The following is a 21,217-nucleotide window of genomic DNA, read 5'->3' as shown; positions in this document are numbered from 1 at the left end:
AGAATCAAGAGGTCATGGAGGGAAGATGAAAAGGAAGAGACATAAAGAACAGCTTTCCACAAAGACTGGTGAGGCCTGAACAGTCTGGAAAAAGATGTGGTCCACGACGATTCATGAATTTAGGACTGTTGGATTCCAGTAGATTCAGAGATGGGACAGTTGGAGCGTAGCTCCTCTCCCATATACCACAACTAGGTAAATACACATACACACAAGGGGTAGGCGGTGGCTGAGTGGTTAGCGTATGGGCCCTGTGTTCACTGTGTGCTGGATGACACGGTTCAATCCTCACGCTACAACCTGGGATCTTTCAGTCACCATCGAGTGGCTTAAGAATACCCACAGTGTCCTGAAGACCACCCATCAACCCGGACTCTAGAAGAAACCGTCCAAGTGAATCAAGAATGAGTTACAGGGGGGCAGCATGTGCCAAGAATAAATGGTGCCACTATAAAAATTGCCTGTGCCATGTAGGGCTTGGGCAAACCACCAGGCCCCTGAAGAAAGCCTACCGGCGCAATAGGCGTAAAACACGAACACACACACACACACACACACACACACACACCCACACACACACACACACACACACACACACACACACAGACCAGACGCTGTGAAGACAGACGTGCCATTGTGACCATCCCAAGCTTGGATCAGCTGTTCATCGCTACCTGTTTGTGGTGGTGTGGGACCTGAAATGATTGTGTTGGGCTCTACAGTATTGACCAGTTTGTAAGGTGAATGGGAGGGAGGATTATTTGGAGTGGACAACACCAAGAAGAAGAGGATATGGAGCACGAGGAAAAGAACGAAGGATGGATATAGGGAGCAGTGAAGACGAGAGCGAAGACGGAAGGTATTAGCCTGTTTCTTCTGGATTTGCTAGCAAGGAGTCATATATATAAGAATGTTGCCACGGAAAGGAAACTAGACAAGTGGATTGGAATAGTTAAGAGCAGGGACAAAGAGGAACTACAGAGCAGAGAATCTCAGAGAGACCTCAAAGCATGAGATGCAGAGTTGGAGGACAAGGAGAAACAACTGATTCAAGAAAGTGAAAGCTGAAGGAGAAATTGGCAAAATCTGAAAATCATGAAGTGGCAAGAAAGGAAAATGAGAATCTGAAAAGGATAGTGAGCAAAAAGGAACAAAGGTTTAGAGAGGAAGTGTTGTGGGAAATAAAGACATGGAAGTTTGAAAATGAAAAAGCAAATGTAGTCCTCAAAGAAGTAATTGAACAACAACTGAGAGAGAGAGAGAGAGAGAGAGAGAGAGAGAGAGAGAGAGAGAGAGAGAGAGAGAGAGAGAGAGAGAGAGAGAGAGAGAGAGAGAGAGAGAGAGAGAGAGAGAGAGAGAGAGAGAGAGAGAGAGAGAGAGAGAGAGAGAGAGAGAGAGAGAGAGAGAGAGAGAGAGAGAGAGAGAGAGAGAGAGAGAGAGAGAGAGAGAGAGAGAGAGAGAGAGAGAAAAAAAAATAGTTTACCATAAAATAAGCAGGCTTGAGGCATTTTCTGCGGTAGAGCAAAATAGGAACTCAAAGGCAATATACGGAGTTCCTAGGCACAGCCAGAAAAGAATACGGGATCACTCGGCAACAACTAAAACAAAATGTAATTATGAAACCAACGTAGGCGTCGTCGTATATGCCACTGGCGCTTCATGATGCCAACGTCGGCGTCACCGTATGGAAAGTGTTAAATGGGAGATGGAATTCAATGTGAAGAAATGTCATGTAATGGAAATGGGAAAGAGTGAAGGGAGACCAAAAGGGACATATAAAATGGGAGATGGAGAAATATTAAAGAAAGTTCAAGGAGAGAGAGATCTGGGAGTGACAATAGAAGATAATCTACAGCCTGAGAGTCATGTTAATCGGATATTCGGTGATACGTAAAGTATGGTGAGAAATATAGGATTAGCATTCCACCACATGGATAAGGATATGATGAAAAAATTAATAACCACTATGATTTCACCAAAATTGGAATATGCAGAGGTGTGGTGAATCCCCATAAGAAGAAACACATAAAAAAACTAGAAAGAATACAAAGGATGGCAACAAAAATGGCTCCAGAGCTGGAGGGATTGACATATGAAGAAAGATTGAAGGAAATGGGCCTACCAACACTAGAACAAAGAAGAGAAAGGGGAGACCTAATACAAATTTATAAATTATTGAGCAAAATGTAAGAAGTAGATAACGAGGAGTTACTACTAAAAGAAGGAATAAACACCAGGAGCACAAGAGGACACAGTAAAAAATTGAGGAAAGGAAGATGCCTGAGAGACATAAAGAAATAAAGCTTCCTGAAAAGAAATATACAGGGTTGGAACAGACTATATTTGAGGATGTATTGGCGAAGAGTGTGCAAAGCTTTAAGGAAAAGTTGTACAAATACAGATATGGAGACGGGACCACACGAGCGTAAGCCCAGGCCCTGTAAAACTACAACTAGGTAAATACAACCAGGTAAATACAAACACTTCCCAAGCCTGCCTATGAAGTAAACTTTTTCAAGAGAGGAGTATTACAACACCTTTCCAAAATGACTATGGCCTCTCTGTTTTGGACTCCTGTCAAACACTATTTGAAGAGCCACTGGGCTTTTTTGTTTCCTCTTTTCTAAAAAAAAAAAATTTCAACTGCATAGTTATGGTGCTTTTACAATCAAACAACAACAGAACAGACTAAGTGAAGAAATATTATCGGCGAGGAGTGTGCAGAGCTTCAAGGAAAAGTTGGATAATTATAGATATGGAGACGGGACCACACGAGCGTAAGCCCAGGCCCTGTAAAATTACAACTAGGTAAATACAACTAGGTAAATACAACTAGGTAAATACACACAGACAGGGAGGCAGCCAAGAAAACAAAGAGGGTAGATCAGGCAATGAGCACAGAACAGGGAGTAAGAATGTGGCACTAGTCCAAGCTCAAGGCAAAATGACGAAGGAGGAGGGGGGAGGAGGAGGAGGAGGAGGAGGAGGAGGAGGAGGAGGTGAAGGAGGAGGAGTCTTCCTCACCTGGCAAGATGCATTCCAAGCTGGCCTGCCTTGCTACTCAGCGAGTGCATATCCAGGTACTCCATGACCAACACGGCTCCCCCCGCTGGGTTATCCAACACCAGGTGTGGAGTAGGAGCGCGCACAGTGTTTGTATCCTTGATCGCCTTCAAGCTTGCATATTCTCCATCAAACATCTCCCGTGCCTGTCCATGAAGTTTTAACATTAGACAGAAACAGTTTACTGTACGCTTCTCACAATGAAAACACTATGTAGAGGGGCTCCCCTGTATACTAACATGCAAATTTAGAATTTTCGATAACATGAACAAACTTACCTATAAATCTACATTCTCATCAGCACAGTTTTCGGAAGTTCAGTCATTATGTATTATGCATCAGTCCAACATTGTATCTTTTTTAAACACATTTACACAAACAGTAATTAATGTCTCTCATTTGGCATCTTTAGATTTGGTAAATTTGCATTTGGAGACTCCAGTCAATCACTACAGTAGCACCACTCTTAAATGAGGGCTGGGATGCGGTCAAGGTGGAGCAAAACCTGCGTCCATGTCTCCCAACCTGGGAGACTATGCTCCTTTTATGGCTGAAAGGTTGAAATTTGAGCCATTATTTTGTAATTTTCTGTTCACTGCAATGGGGCTAAATTTTTGCCATGATGTAAACCCCCAAAACCGATGATGCATAAACTGATCACAAATGCATTGAGTGAGTGAGTGGTTGTGGTGCTGAGGACATGTGTGTTGCATCTAGCTCCTCACAGAAAGTTTTGATATGGCTGTCAGGGCCAAGGGACTGAGGGATTTGTGTTATGTTTGTAGGGAATTCTCAGGTGAGAAGTGGATTGGATGCTGTTTGTGTCCTAGGTGGTGTCATGTGAAGTGTGCTAATTTGACTGGGATCAAGCAGGATAATATACCCAAAATAAATTGGATATGCACCCCATGCCTTCATAAAGCATCTCTGGCTATCAGCATTGTGGAAAAATTGGATGAATTCAAGCAAGAATTATCTAAAGAAATACAGGTAACTCTCGATTTATACGATTTTGGTTTAAGCGTTTTTTAAATAACGCGGGGTCCAAAATCAAAATAAATGTTTAATTAACACATTTTTTCACTTATACACGATATTTCATGGAGTGACCACCAGGTGTCTCATGCAACTGGACTCACACGGCGCCGCGGCCACACAGCTGAGCTCAGTTCTTCCCGCACGCCACTCGAACAACAATACAGTACCCATGCTGCCCCGCAATGGGGGTGGGCAGGTACCGGTACCGGTACAGGTTCTAACGGACCCAGCTATACAGTACGGTACCGGTACCAGACTGTTTGGTACCGCTACCAATACTAGCCAGTCGCTCATGGTGTCCCTCATTACTTTCTCACACGAGTGAGGCTGAGACTGAGTGCCTCAGTGGATATCTCGGTGATATAGATATTCTCTCTCTCTCTCTCTCTCTCTCTCTCTCTCTCTCTCTCCACTGAATGAAGTGAATATTTATTTTTCGATAGAAACCTACCTCTTGTTTGATTTACGTTGTTTTTGATTTACGCGACCTCTTCAAAGACACAATACTCACGTAAATCGAGAGTTACCTGTATCTGTGCTTAACCCGGTAGCAGTGACAGGACAAATTTGTGCTATGATTCAAACACCCAAAAATAGATGGTACATAATCTGCTTACAAATGCTTGTATATATATATATATATATATATATATATCTATATATATATATATATATATATATATATATATATATATATATATATATATATATATATATATATATATTTTTTTTTTCTTTTTTTTTACAACAATGGAGACAGCTCAAGGGCACACAAAAAGGAAACAATAAAAAAAAAACGCTACTCGCTGCTCCTAAAAAAAGAATCAAATGAGGCGACCGAAAGAAAGGTCAATTTCGGGAGGAGAGGTGTCCTGATACCCTCCTCTTGAAAAAGTTGAGGTTGTAAGCTGGAGGAAATACCGATGAAGGAAGATTGTTCCAGAGTTTACCAGCGTGAGGGATGAAAGAGTGAAGATGCTGGTTAACTATTGCATAAGGGGTTTGGACAGTATAGGGATGAGCATGAGTAGAATGTCGTGTGCAGCGGGGCCGCAGGAGTTGGGGAGGCATGCAGTTATCAAGTTCAGAAGAGCAGTCAGCGTGGAAATATCGATAAAAGATAGAAAGAGAGGCAACATCGCGACAGTATTTAAGAGGTAGAAGATGCAGAGTGGAGTCGTCGGCGTATGAGTGGACAGGACAGTTTGTTATGGAAAGAAGATCATTGATGAATAACCGTGGTGTTCCACAGGGCTCTGTCCTATCACCCACTCTCTTCCTGTTATTCATCAATGATCTTCTTTCCATAACAAACTGTCCTGTCCACTCATATGTCGACGACTCCACTCTGCATTATTCAACTTCTTTCAACAGAAGGCCATCCCAACAGGAAGTACACGACTCCAGACTGGAGACTGCAGAACGCTTAACCTCAGACCTTGCTATCATTTCCAACTGGGCCAGAAGGAACCTTGTGTCCTTCAATGCCTCAAAAACTCAGTTTCTCCACCTATCAACTTGACACAATCTTCCAAACACCTATCCCCCATTCTTCGACAACACTCAGCTATCACCATCTTCAACACTGAACATCCTCGGTCTATCCTTAACTCAAAATCTCAACTGGAAACTTCACGTCTCTTCTCTCGCTAAATCAGCCTCCTCGAGGTTGGGCGTTCTGTATCATCTCCGCCAGTTCTTCTCCCCCGCGCAGTTGCTATCCATATACAGGAGCCTTGTCCGCCCTCATATGGATTATGCATCTCACGTGTGGGGGGGCTCCACTCACACAGCCTTTCTGGACAGAGTGGAGTCTAAAATTCTTCGTGTCATCAGCTCTCCTCCTCCTACTGATAGTTTTCTACCTCTTAAATTCCGCCATGATGTTGTCTCTCTTTCTATCTTCTCTCGATATTTCCACGCTGACTGCTCTTCTGAACTTGCTAACTGCATGCCTCCCCCCCTCCCGCGGCCCCGCTGCAAACAACTTTCTACTCATGCTCATCCCTATACTGTCCGAACCCCTTATGCAAGAGTTAACCAGCATCTTCAGTTTTTCATCCCTCATGCTGGTAAACTCTGGAACAATCTTCCTTCATCTGTATTTCCTCCTTCCTACGACTTGAACTCTTTCAAGAGGAGGGTATCAGGACACCTCTCCTCCCAAAATTGACCTTTTTTCGGCTACCTCTTTTAATTCTTTTTTGGGAGCAGCGAGTAGCGGGCCTTTTTTTATTATTGTTTTTTTTTTTGTGCCCTTGAGCTGTCTCCTTTGTTGTAAAAAAAACAAAACATAGTTAGTAGAGTTAGGTGAGAGATAAACAGCACAGATGTATTTAGTAATAGAATGACAATGAAGTCTTAGCCAGATGGTGGAAAATTCAGAAGAGTCAAGCTCGTGGGCACGGGAGCAAGTGATGTCGTTGCGCACGTAGGCGCAACATCCAGCTTTGGATTGAAAGTTAGGATAGAGATAGTAGGAGGGAACAGAGAAGAGATTGCTGTCAGTAGCCTCAGCAACCTGTGTTTCAGTGAGGAAGAGAAGGTGAGGTTTAGAGGAGGAGAGATGGTGTTCCACAGAATGAAAATTAGAACGAAGACCGCGAATGTTACAGAAATTGATAAGAAGGAGGTTCAAGGAGTTATCAGGACATCTCTCAAATCGGCAGCCAGAAGGGGAGTCCTCCCTGGGGGAATTTATGGTTATTATATATTATGAAATGGTTTGTGTGAGGGGTGATTTTTTCTCATTTTTCTCACTTGGGGGGACCATTAATAAACATGATCCCCGCTGCTACCGGGTTAAGGATAAGGTTGAATCAAGGGCTGAGAATGTGCATGAGGAGCTGGGATGAGTTGTTGACATGCTTCTGAATCTAGCTGGGCTGAGGTGGCGAAGAGAGGCAGGAAAGTGAAGAAGAATCTCTTAGTTGTGAAAGCTTCTACCCAGGAAAATAAGGCAACAGATATGATGGATGAAGTCTCCCAGGCATTGAATGATATTGTCATGTCAATATTGTCATGAACGTTGATAATGAGAACACAAGGGGTGAGGCTGCTCAAAAACTGGAGTCTGTTGAGCAAATTGAACCAGGAGTGTTGGAAAGATGAAACCAAAGAAATGCAATGTGCATAAAGAGGAGACCAAGGAAAAAATAAACAAGACCATCTTAAACCACAATGAGTTCTTACACACAATTGAGGGTGTTGAGAATAAGACTGAGCTGACTTTTAGTGAGCCTGCAGCTGGCAGTACAATGCACTACATTCTGAGGTGCAACCCGACAGTGAGAGAGCCGATTCACAAGAATGACGACAAGTTAAAATTAGAATGGGGAATATACATGGCTATTGATTAGTGTTTGTACTCAGAGATAAATGTGAGTTGGAAATAATCATTGGATATTTAATTGATACTATAACGAAAATATCAGACATGAAAACTGAACCAATGGATATTTATGATACTATTCATGAAATCAATTAAGACTCACTCACTCACTACGATGTTTGAGAATAAATGCATCTAGGATTATTATTGCGGCAAACTTTATAATTGTTGACGGCCCTCGCAGAGCGCTGCACCAGCAGTGGAGCAGGGCCTGAAACCTCATCAGTGGTAAACGGTAAATACTACGAAATGGTTTGCATAAGTGATGATTTTTTTCTTATTTTTCTCAGTTAGAGGGGCCTTTAACCCTTAAAGAGTGGGCTTGTTTTGTCATACATGTCCTTCCACATGGGAATATTCAGGTAAAAACATATCTCACTTCAACCTTTCATACCTTCACTCCTACTTAACTCGCGTGACTGAATGAAGTGTCATTGCAAAGTACATACACTTTTGATGTTACATTGAAGACTATCTGACCATTGGCAGAGCGAGTACGGAATATTAAAGTAGGATCACTGAAAACAGATTATTATAAACAGTTTTCCACCCCTAGTAGACTTTCCTTCTATGATTTAGTAATAAAAAGCATAACTTTTATACAATTTATGTGAAACACACTCAAAAAACTAAACTTCCAGGCCTTCCTGATGCTCTTAACCCTTTCACCGCTAAACACTCGCAGCGAGCGTTAGGTGTATTTGCTGGTGGTGCTAAACGCTTACTGCGAGCTCCACCCACACTCAAATCTCCCGCGTATGAAAGTGTTCCAACATTAATTCTCACAACACAGGATTGCCAATTGAGTGGGTTCTTCACTAAATTTGGTGGAAAATCATATCAGCCCAGCGTGGCAAATCTACGGACGAGAAACTGGTAGATGTTTTTGTCCAATATAGCAGCATTTTTTCATAGCTGCACCTATCACCTGACTGATTCTTTGACCAAATAGTTGTAAAAATTGCAGTTGGCAATACTCCCTTGCCAGAATCTGAAGGAGAGATGTCCGCAGTTCCCTCAATATGGCTGATCATCCCACACGCACCGACGTAAGTGTTAACATTCAAACCCCCCCCTACGTGCATGTACGTTCGCAAGAGAGGCATACATAACTGACTCCTATAGATCTGGATCTCCTCTTTCCAATGGTGTTTTTGGTTTTTAGTTGTGATAAATAGTTTTTGAGATACAGAGGTTAAAAGAGACCCCCCAATGGGCTGCCCGACTGCACCTGAGGGGACAGTCGTGTCTGCACCGCGCACAAGGAAAGGGTTAATGGGTGGTGAGGTCAAAGGGCCCCATTCTGTGGATGTAATTCACTGGAAGGTGAGAAGAGGTGGAATGTCAAGCGGACATCTTCTCAAAGCTAGCACAAGGCATACACTGACCAATAATTAGTCAAGGGAGCATGGTTAGGCATTGTTTGAAAGAAAATGACAAGCTTACTTTATTTTAGCATAAACAAATTAAATTTCACGGCACGCTGATTGAAAATATACCTTGACACTCACGGTTTGAGCCCAGGCACCAGCTGTCAACTAATGTCGACACCCGCTCTTTAATGGTTAAGAAACATGATCCCCGCAGCTACTGGGTTAGGTAATATACTATTTTTTTTTTTTTTTTTTTTTTTTTACGTGTTGCCTATTGCGCCGGTAGGCATCTTCCCGGTGGGGCCTGATGGTCGGCCCAAGGCTTCTTCCAGGTGGGGCCTGATGGTCGGCCCAGCCCGTTCTGGCGCAGGCAAGTGTTTATAGTTGCGCCATCTTGCATTGGCTCATGCTGCCCCCCGGAACTCGTACTTGATTCGCTTGGACGGCTTCCTCTAGAGTCCGGGTTGATGGGTGGTCTTCAGGACAGCATATGGGTAGTTTTAAGCCACTCAGCAGTGACCGAAAAATCCGAGTGGTAGCGTGAGGATTCGAACCCGCGTCGTCCATCACGCGGCGAATGTTGGTCCAGTACGCTACCACTTCGGCCACCGCCTACCCAAACAAATTGTTTTACATGTGGTACCAGAAGACCTCGCTCTTGCAGCACCATTATTTGTTTTCATTCAGTAATTCTCTCCCATCTTTCGACAGCCTATGTCGATCTCAAGAAGACGTTTCACTCAGTGCATTGCAAGGCACTCTGGGATCTTCTGTGACTCCATGGGATTCCTGCAAGGGCTACTGGTTTGCTGACTGGCCTGTATTCTGGGACGGAGAGTGCTGTGAAGTGTGTGTGGGGGGCTTGTCCAGCTTCATTCCTGTGTGGGAGAGAGGCAGGTCTGTGTCCTTGCCCCATCGCTTTTCAACACTTGTATGGACTGGGCACTAGGCAGAGTTGTGGACCAGAGTCATTGCGGAGCATCCATTGGCAATACTAGGGTCATCGACCTTGTTTTAACCAATGATGCAGTAAACCTGGAGGAGTAGCTGGAAATTTTGGTGATGGCTCTCTAAGCACTGCACAGGGAGGTGAAGCCCTTGGGACTTCAGGTCTCCTGGGCCAAGACCAAGGTACAGGTGTTTGGAGGCTTGCTAGATGACATAATACAGTCTGTTCATGTGTGTGGCGAGGACATTGAGATCTCGGAAAGTTTCACATATCTCAGTAGTATACAGTACCCTCTCGAGTTTCGCGCTATCCGAGTTTTGCAATCCTCAAGTTTCACAGTTAGTCTTAAATTCTTACCATCCTGACTTTCGCGCATCATCACCCCGAGTTTCGTACTGCTTTCCAGTGAAATGGAGAGATAGGGTGCAGGAGTTTGTCCTGTCCATTCATACGCCGACGACTCCACTCTGCATTATTCAACTTCTTTCAATAGAAGACCATCACAACAGGAAGTACACAACTCCAGACTGGAGGCTGCAGAACGTTTAACCTCAGACCTTGCTATCATTTCCGATTGGGGCAGAAGGAACCTTGTGTCCTTCAATGCCTCAAAAACTCAATTTCTCCACCTATCAACTCAACACAATCTTCCAAACACCTATCCCCTATTCATCAACAGCACTCAGCTGTCACCTTCTTTAACACTAAACATCCTCAGTCTATCCTTAACTCAAAATCTCAACTGGAAACTTCATATCTCCTGTCTCTCTAAATCAGCTTGCTCGAGGTTGGGCATTCTGTATCATCTCCGCCAGTTCTTCTCCCCCGTGCAGTTGCTATCCATATACAGGGGCCTTGTCTGCCCTCGTATGGAGTATGCATCTCACGTGTGGGGGGGGCTCCACTCACACAGCTCTTCTGGACAGAGTGGTGTCTAAGGCTCTTTGTCTCATCAGCTCTCCTCCTACTGATAGTCTTCTACCTCTTAAATTCCGCCGCGATGTTGCCTCTCTTTCTATCTTTTATCGATATTTCCATGCTGACTGCTCTTCTGAACTTGCTAACTGCATGCCTCCCCCCTCCCACGGCCCTACTGCACACGACTTTCTACTCATGCTCATCCCTATACTGTTCAAACCCCTTATACAAGAGTTAACCAGCATCTTCACTCTTTCATCCCCCACGCTGGTAAACTCTGGAACAATCTTCCTTCATCTGTATTTCCTCCTGCCTACAACTTGAACTCTTTCAAGAGGAGGGTATCAGGACACCTCTCCTCCCGAAATTGACCTTTCTTTCAGCCACCTCTTTTAATTTTTTGGGGGGGAGCAGCGAGTAGTAGCGGGTTTTTTTAAATTATTGTTTTCTTTTTTGTGTGCCCTTGAGCAGTCTCCTTTGTTGAAAAAAAAAAAGGGGGGAGAGGGGTGAAAGATCCTTGAAAAACTTTGAGCAGGCAAGGAGGGAGTGTCTGGATAGAGAGAGATGGAAACTCTTCTGCCGTGGCCATCCCCTGGTAGGAGCTCCTAGGAGCAGGCGTCAATGATGAATGAATGAATGTAGAGTAGCTAAGCTGTCTGTGTTACTCTAACATCATGGAAGAGCAGAACAAGACAAGTTGGATTACATATTGTTCACGTAATCCCCCGTTTCCTCCCATCCGACAGTTGAGAGTTGAGTCTGGGAACGAGTGTCCTGCTTCCACTGCATTTTTTACTGTTTCAATGATGAAACACAGTACAGAACAGTACAGTCTGCTCATGCATGTGGTGAGGACATTGAGATCTCAGAAAGTTGCACGTATCTTGGTAGTGAAGCAGTGAGTCTTGCAAGGAAGTATTACGGCGGATTGGCCTGGCCCATGGTGTTGTTGATGCCTGTGCAGAAGGAAAAAGATCCAGATCTTCAAGTCCCTTGTGCTCCCTGTTTTACTCTATGGCTGTGAGACATGGACAGTAAATGGGGACTTGGAGAGGCACACAGTTTATACTCTCCCCTTGAAAAATAGGAAAATAAACATGTTAATATAATCTGGAGGAAACAAAATTTATGCCACCCAAATCAACATATGTTAGGATGTAAAGCATCATAAGAGATCTACATATTTTGAGATCCTGATTGCTTATGGCCAAGCTTTACCTTACTTTAACAATTGAATATCAATGAAATGTTCAGTCCCATCTCAAGATCTTCAGAAAAACAGTACATACCTTTTCTTTTGAATTCCTCTTTATAAACACCTTCCCTGTATCTGTGTGGTACACTTCACCCTCACTGATGCAGCCACCACCACCCCTGCCTGTGCCCTCCAAAACTGTGGTGCCCAGTGCCTCCTTGATGGCAGAAAGCATGGCTCCTCCTTGCACTGAAAGAGGGACACCAGTAAGATAATTTGGGAGTGACAACCTTTTTTTCCGACACACCAATTAATTTGTGCATCTCGTCATATTCTACACATGGCTTAAATCTCTGAGGAAGTTTCAGGAAGAGAATATAGTGTAATGTCAACATAGTTTGCTTATATAAGAATAAGTTTAAGGACTTTGTTTACATAGAGGTATGAAACATGTGGTAAGAAAAAAATATTAGGGATCAACTGAACAAATGCCCCCCCAGACCACTCTGGTGGGGCGATTCTTCAGTTGGGCAGAGTTGGGGGGGCAATTCTTCAGTTGATAACAGAACTACAGCGGGTGGCCAAAACCTCACCGGTAGACCTGACATCAGGGGATCAAAACTTCAGCAGTTGACCTGACCTTACCTTAACACCTCACCAGTGGACCTGACATCAGAGGATCAAAACCTCACCCTAACATTTCTGACTAACCTGACACAACTTGTGATCAGTTTTAGCACCATTGGGTTCATGTATTCTGTCTATTGTTCGACATGGCCCGTGACACATTCAAGCCTGTCGTACTCCCTCTGCTGACTGAGGATCCTTTGCCTGTGATCAATTGGCTTAAACAACATCGACTTTCTTCACTCGTATCTGCAGGAATTTATGTGGTGCGACCGATTTTTTGCCAATGCATTTGAAAATCAGTGTATTAATTTTTTCCACTCAATTCCCTATGTGAAAAATGCAAAAAATAAATTGCTCCACATATGTTGTGTATTCTCAAACCCATTTAGCATACATTTACATAACAATAAAACTATTAGTTATAAATAATGCAATACATAGAATATAAGATTATGCATAATGGCATAAACCAAATATAATATATAATTTCCGATATTTTTTGTTGGGGGGGCGATTCTTCAGTTGAGCAGAGTTGGTGGGGCAAATCTTCAACTGGGAACTCTGGCGATTCTTCAATTGATCCAATATATGTACTGGATATTTTACTTTATGTCCTTCCAAAAATACAATTCAAATGTATAAAACAAAAGTATCCCTCTTACCATGTTGAAAAAGCTCATGTAAACATGGTCAATCTACCAGCAACTGACCCCACTGGCAAACACTTCATCTGCACGCCGTCCCTGCTATCACACCTTTTGCTACTGCGAATCACCACTACCACACACACCCTGTAACCTGCCGGTGCTACTTTACTATGAGGTCTACCTGGTCATTTATACCTCAGTAAGGTCTAACACCATATTTACAACTCAGCGTGCAGTCTACCTCACTACAGACCCTTGTACTGCAGGATAATGAAAACGAGCTTAATAGAGCTGATTAAAGGTTTTATTGTTATATGGCACCAATGAAAATCATCAATACGTATGTAACTGTACAAATACTAAATAGCATATCAAAGTTTTTCCAGTAAAAACACAAACACCTGTTCTAAACTTCACACAAATTCAGTTTGCAACTTAAGGTATCCATTTAACTGATTTTTTTTTTTCTTTTTTCTAGGCCAATTTTAATAATTTCATTAACCCCATGACAGCACTTCAAAGTATGAATTGGCCCTCGAAGGGTTTTGAGTTTGACACCCCTGGTTTAAACCACCAACCCTGCTGTACATAATTAAATTCCTACATATAGTTAAAACCACAATATTGATGAAACTAACAGAGATACACACAAAAGAAAAAAATGGTTTTATTAGTTGGTTTAAACTACTGTTTTTCATTGGTTTAAACCATGGTTTAAACTGCCAACCCTGTGGTTAAGGGACATGTATTTAGTCCCTTTACCATAATATGGAGGCGTAATATCGTATTTTTGATGCGCGGAGTGATTCTCCACAATTACCCAGATAAAGCCACTCAGGGGTGAGCACTGGGGCGGCGAGTGTTTGGTCATGTATACACCCAAAGTGGTGTCAGAAGGGTTTTAACAGAAAAGAAAACCCCTCAGAGTTTATTCTTGACGAAGGATGCAGTACGTCCTGTTGCCTGATCTCGAACATGATTGCTGAGTTTTGTTTACTTATACTGTGTTGCAGTGTCCGGAGGAAGATATATCACCACTGTTTGGGCAATAGTTCGATAGTGACCTGGATGCATCCACTGTGTTTGTGTCAGTGGAAGTATGGGCACCTTGCCTAATGCATGAACACACAATGACAATTCCATGCAATGGCAAGAAAAGTGGTTTACCTGAAAGTAAGTCCAGTGCTTGTTTGGACGGGGAGGTTGGCCTTCTCGGTGGTACGAGAAATACTTCTTCGCAAAAATTAGTCGCGCTGCTGTCAACCACTCATTCGCAGTGAGATATACAGAGAAGCACAATAATTTGCCTGGCTCTGTTCTAGTTTGTCTACTTCTGATCTTTGTGATGGTAGCTATTGCCCGCGAGAATTATATATATACACCAGACCAAACAAGCAGGAACTGAGTGAACATCAACCTGGGTTGGGGTGATGGGCCGGGGAGTCTACTTTTTACTAAACTCTGCCCTATTCGTTTGCTATAAAGCTTTCTCTTGATAAAAAGTGTTTTCCTAATGTTCTTGCCATGTACTGGGGCCGAAACAAGGCAAGTAAACGATAGCGGTGAGGGCAATATATAAAAAAGTATGCAAGTTGGACCTGTCTGCGAGCTATTTTTCGTCTGCGAGGTAATTCCTACAACATCGGCATCGGCAGTGTGTCAGGTAGTCCCTTATTGATAGTCCCGACCACAGTGTTATACACTACAAGGATAGCTCACTGAAACGTCATCGATGACGTCATGACTGTGTATTGGTCATCCGGTGCACTCCATACAAAATGCACCAGAAAACCACATATCGATCATTCCCGTCAACTATTCATAGTCAGATTTTGCGCCCTTCCTATATTGCTAAGGATATGCAATCAAATTATGCAGCTGTTGAGTTGGCAAACAGTACGTACGTATACACAACAACATAATTATTTGAGAAATAAGTTAGAAAAGGCACCGAGAAACACTGCTGTCCGCCACACATCAATAGCGTACGTACACGTCTCTCAAATTTCACCAACACCCATGCACCCTCTACAACTTAATTTACAGGAGTAACCAATCCTGTCATCAATATCGTTATAGATAGATGTTGGTATAGTCTTTGTGCATTCTTTCATATACATTGAGCCCTTTATACATTATTTATATTAACCATTGGATATAATTTTCCTGATCCAACAGTAATACTTAAATTAATACATAACTATGTTTCCGTGGTCTAGTGGTCACCGTGCCTGGCTTCTACTCCGCGGGCCCAGGTTCGAATCCCGGCCCGGGCAGTCGGCGTGCAGCTCACGCAGCTGTTCGTTCCTCCTCTCGGGCTGGGGCTGTATGCACCAATATTCTAAGAATATTACTAACCCCTGCACTTAACAACTTTTAGCTAACCATATAGGCCCTTAAGTATTACTTAGAATTCCCCTTAGCGGACTCTAAGCTAAGTATTTTTTGAGCAAAATACCGGTATGAAGTGCATCGCATAGCAATTAAAACGACAACTTGCAAAAGCATTGTATATGGCTACCGTACAGTGCATATTATGCAAAGATGAAATAGCTATAATGAATTCAACATGTTATCTGTCTGTACACAAAAACTTGTTTGGAGTCAGTAATTGATCGACATCATCGAGCCTTCTTCTTCTTCCTCTTGTAATCTTTATTGCCCATGATCGTTACATAGGTGAATCTTTTCATGTTTCCGGTGTACCTCCACTATTCTTTTATGTGTGTTGGTAAAATATGTATATTACTGCCTCGACGTCGTCTCCTCAGCCGCCGGTGACAACAAAGGCGTAGCGCGGAGCGTATCACACGGAATTACCAAATAATAAAAGTAAACAAGTCAAAAACAAACTAAATCTAACCAGACCTGACCAAACCTAACTATACCTAGCCTATAACCAACCTAACCTGACCCCTCTACTGCCAAAATGCAATGTACTAAGATGCGTTAATTCACACACTTCAATATAGTTTGAAGTTTCTTCAATATTCAAGCTGTTTGTCACTGTACTGTATTCAGAGACCAACATACAACACATAATGCACTAGCCTCACGTGAGATGGCTACCATAATTTCAGACTCGTGTGTTCAGTGACTTTCTTGTTTATTTATTCTGATATATATCAACTTTCAGTCAGGTTATTCTGGTATATCTTTACCTCAGTGGGTCAAGGCACACAATCACTAGTACTATTATAAAATGTTCTAATGTTTCCCGAGCTTCTACACCTATCTGCTGTACTATGGATAGGTATAGGTACTTATCCATTCATGGAGGCCACTTTTCTCAACTATCTTTGACAGGTCTTCCATTCACATTGTTTCACTCTGCTCCAGTGTCATCAAATGCTTTCCCTCTCTGTATATTTCCTTTCTCCAAAGGGGATTGTCTTGAATTTCCAGTGTTTTATTAATTTGGCCCACCGGTGTTCACTCATTTCCTCTCTTTGAAACTCAGCTTCCCCTTTAATTGTTAACCTTTCTCAGAAGCTCCACCCCATTTCCCGAGAGCATGTGAACACTATCATGCCAACTGGTTTTGAATGACTTCTAATCTCCCGACATCTTCAGTGTTAGTCCTGCTGACCCATACAAGATAGCTGTGAGATTACTGCCTTCCCCATCCAAAGGCAACTTCCATATTCATACTGGCTAATTTCCCTTCTCTACCACTGATGTTAACATCCATCATTTTCCTTACCTTGGCTTCATTTACTTTCCTTTGTGCTTTCTCCTATGGCCTCCTTGCTTATTTCAAATGCTAAATAACCATGTGTTTCTATTAACTCTAAGATATTGTTTCCCAGCATCCGCTGTCCTACTGCTGGTGTGAATTTCCATTATTTTGTTAAAAGATAAGTTTCCATTCCATACCAAAGTCATTTAGGATCAGGCAAAATCCTTCCACTAATATACTACATCATCTGCATAACCTAGGCAAAGGAATACAGCTTCTGATGTGTGGGGCTTTATTACTGTTGCCTATAATATCCACATATACACATGGAGGAGGGGGAATGATTATGAGCAGAAAGGATTGATTGATTATGTGGCAGTAGATGGAAACCTGAGAAAGGATATTTGTGACGCGAAGGTAGTAAGCGGAATGTTCGATGGGTCTGACCATCTTGCAAAAGTGGGTGTTTGAAAAGAAAGGTGAAGTAAAAAAGGAAATACTGTAGATAGAAAAGTTACAGGAAAAGAAATAAAAGATGAGTATAACATGAAATGGCAGAGGCCTTAAGTGAAAAATGGGAAAGTGTGAAAGATAGTACAGATAGATATTGAATAAGTTTTTGGAACATTCAAAGTAGTGTTAACTACAACAAAAAAAGTGTTAGGAATGAAAGTGGTGAGGGATGGAAAAATAAAAGGAAATTCATGGTAGGCAGAAGAGATAAGGAGGATAGTAAAAGAAAAAAGGGAACTTTTTAAGAAAGCTCAAGAAAGAAATGTGGCTGAGCAAGTAAAAGGAAAGGAAAAAGAAATATAGAGAATGCAAATGTAATTAAAACAAGCAATAAAAGAAAGCAAGAAGAGAGATGACGAAGACTTTGGAAAAAGACTAAGTGAAAAATATAAAGGAACAGGAAATCATATTGGAAAGAAGTAAAAAACGAAAGAAATGCATCACTCCAATAATATCTCCCCAAGTAAAATTGATGAAGTTATGGATGAGAATGGAAAGATGTTGAATGACGGGGAAGCTGTGAAAACTTCATGAATTTTGATGATGGACGTCCAGCAGCTGTATGGGTAGGCGGTGACTGAACTGGTAGCGTACTGGGTCCACATTCACCGCGTGATGGACGACGCGGGTTCAAATCCCCACGCTACCACTCGGATTTTCAGTCACCGCCGAGTGGCTTAAAACTACCCACATGCTGTCCTGAAGACCACCCATCAACCCGGACTCTAGAGGAAGCCGTCCAAGCGAATCAAGAACGAGTTCCGGGGGGCAGCATGAGCCAATGCAAGATGGCGCCACTATAAACACTCGCCTGCGCCAGAACGGGCTGGGCCGACCATCAGGCCCCACCTGGAAGAAGCCTTGGGCCGACCATCAGGCCCCATCAGGAAGATGCCTACCGGCGCAACAGGCAACGACGTAAAAAAAAAAAAAAAAAAACAAAAACAGTTTTGAGTGGTGGTTTTGGTGGAGTATATAAAGAAATAATTATAAAAAATGAAAAATTAAATCAAGCAATGAAAAGATTAAACAATGGAAAAGCAGCAGGAACTGATGGAATCAATCAGATACTTTCCTTCAGGATGGTAGTAGAGAAAATAATAGCAAAAGGAAAGAAACTATACGCTGCCTTCATGTACTTAGAAAAAGCTTATGACAGAGTCAATTGGATTGGATTGCATTGTGGGATGTTTTAAAGATTTACAGTGTGGGAGGAAAACTGCTCAGTGCAATAAAGCCTTTCTATGAGGATGCATCTGCATGTGTCAAAATTAGTGGAGAAACAAGTGAACATTTTGAGTTAAAAGAGGGATTAAGGCAGGGATATGTCATGTCACCGTGGTTGTTCAATATCTATATGGATGGTGTCATGAGAGATGAAGGGCAAAGTTGGGGAAGTTGGAGTAAAAATGTATGCTGAGGGAAGGAAGTGGGTGATGAAGTCAATCCTGTTTACTGATGACACGGTGCTCATTTTGATAGTGTCTGTAAAAGGAGAAAGCTGAAAGTAAATGTCAACAAAAGTAAAGTGATGGTTTGTGAGGGGAGTAGAAGTGAGGTTGCAGATTTTATATGCCCATATAGAGAGGGAACTGAATGTGAAAAAGAATGCAAAATAATTTTGAATGGTGAAGAAATGGAGGTCAATAAGTTTAAGTACCTTGGATCAGTTATCAGTTAAAAATACAATAATAGTACCAACCCTCACATATGCAAGTGAAACATGGGCCTGGAATGAAAGTCAGAGGTCTAGAGTGCAAGTATTGGAAATTTGTTATTTGAGGAGTGCTTGTGGTGTGAGTAGAATGGATGGAATGAGTAATGAAAGTGTGTACAAGCGTTTTGGAATGTGTCACGGGGGTGAAGGGAAAAAGTGTGGAGTCGTGGAAGAAGTGAAGTGACAGACTTTAAAGTGGTTTGGCCACATGGAGCGAATGGAGGAGAGTAAGATGACCGGAAGGGTGTATGTGAGATTGAGGGAGGGAATGTTAGAGGACAACCTCCAGTGAAATGGAGGGATAGGGTACAGGAGTACGTTAGGGAGAAGGGTGAAAGATCCTTGAGAAACTTTGAGCAGGCAAGGAGGGAGTGTCTGGAAAGAGAAAGATGGAAACTTCTGCCGTGGCCATTCCCTGGTGGGAGCTCCTAAGAGCAGGCGTCGATGAGATGATGATGATGATGAATGAATTGAGTGGAATCACAGCAGAAATGTTGAAGTGTGGAGATGAAGTTACTATATGAATGGTCAAGATATGTGAAGTGGCCTGGGTAGACCCCCACCCCCCCCCCCAACAGACTTGATAAAAGCCATCATGGTCCTGGTCCAAATTTACAAGGGGAAGGGCAGGAGAGGGGAGGTGGGAGTTGTGGGGGTATAAGTCTGCTGAGTGTAGGCTACCCGGAAAGGTATATGGAAAAGTCTTAATTGAGATTGTGCAAAGACTTACAGAAGAAAAAAATCAGTAAAGAACAAGGAGACTTCAGGGAGGGAAGGGGATGTGTGGACCAGATATTTTTGTTTAAGATGGTAGTAGAAAAAATATTAGCAGAAGGAAAAAATACTATGCTGCCTTCATGGATCTAGGTATTCTAAGAAAGTTTATGACAGAGTCGACTGGCTGGCATTGTACATGGGACATCTTAAAGATATATGGTGTGGGAGGAAAACTGCTTAATGCAATAAAGTCTTTCTATGAGGATGCATCTGCATGTGTCAAAATTAGTGGAGAAACAAGTGAACATTTTGAGATGAAAGTGAGCTTAAGGCAGGGGTGTGTCATGACACCATGGTTGTTCAGTATTTATATGGATGGTGTTATGAAAAATGAAGAGCAAAGTTGGGGAAATTAGAGTAAAAATGTATGCTGAGGGAGGAAAGGAAGTGGGTGATGAATTCAATCTTATTTGCTGATGACACGGTGCTCATTGCAGAAAATGAAAGTGACTTACAAAATTTGGTCAATGTTTTTGATAGTGTATGTAAAAGGAGAAAGTTGAAAATAAATGTCAACAAAAGTAAAGTGATGATTTGTGAGCAGAGTGAGTGAGCAGAGTAGAAGTGAGGTTGTAGATTTTGTATGCCCATATAGAGTGGCCATTGAATGTGAAAAAGAATGCCAAATAATTTTGAATGGTGAAGAAATGGAGGAGGTTAAAGAGTTTAAGTACCTTGGATCAGTTATGTGTAAGCATGGTGGTACAGAAGGAGAAAAAAGAGAAAGGGCATTGCAAGGATTGATTGATTGGAGGAGAAGCTGCAGATCCATCTCTCGCATGCCATCTCCTTGTTGGGGGCTGAATTTCTCCATGGCATGGACTGGACCTCTGGCGGACAGCTGGAGAAAGCTGCCATGGCACAAACCCGACTGATAGAGACAACTGATTTCTTCTTCCACATCATGTTTGGCCCTGAAATATGAGTACAAGTTCAAATAAACTACATAATATATATATATATATATATATATATATATATATATATATATATATATATATATATATATATATATATATATATATATATATATATATATATATATATTTATTGTTGTGCTCCACTTGTCTACCCCTCACACAGGCAGACAGGTGCTCTCCCAATTACTTAAACTGTGCTCCTATGGAAAACACAGTGCTCCCACGAGGCGGACAGCAGACACAAAGACACTGGCGGACACACTCGCACACACCCACAGAGCACACAGCGAGGCACAATTAAATACAGGGCGGACTTTCTTGGGGTTTACTAAGCAATAGAACGTTGTACAATCCTTATAAGTCCAAGGGGGAGGCAGTCAAGGCACAAATCATAGGCGATTAAGTCC

The 21,217-nt window shown here is 42.3% G+C and overlaps 1 protein-coding gene across 1 annotated transcript; it reads right to left on the bottom strand.

Moving 5' to 3' along the window:
- Nucleotides 1–3,024: 3,024 nt before the first annotated feature.
- Nucleotides 3,025–14,075, bottom strand: LOC126991115 (ketosamine-3-kinase-like; the record flags this gene model as incomplete). The annotated part of the gene is made up of 3 exons (XM_050849816.1): nucleotides 13,967–14,075; nucleotides 12,022–12,176; nucleotides 3,025–3,209 (listed from the first exon to the last, which is right to left on the bottom strand). Coding segments are annotated over exons 1-3 (449 nt in total), but the record flags the coding sequence as incomplete, so codon positions are not given.
- Nucleotides 14,076–21,217: the final 7,142 nt, after the last annotated feature.

Source organism: Eriocheir sinensis, unplaced genomic scaffold (assembly GCF_024679095.1).
Source record: "Eriocheir sinensis breed Jianghai 21 unplaced genomic scaffold, ASM2467909v1 Scaffold241, whole genome shotgun sequence".
In the NCBI taxonomy this organism is placed as follows: domain Eukaryota; kingdom Metazoa; phylum Arthropoda; class Malacostraca; order Decapoda; family Varunidae; genus Eriocheir; species Eriocheir sinensis.
The sequence above is the reverse complement of the archived record's forward strand: the minus strand, read 5'-3'. Positions and strand labels throughout refer to the sequence as shown.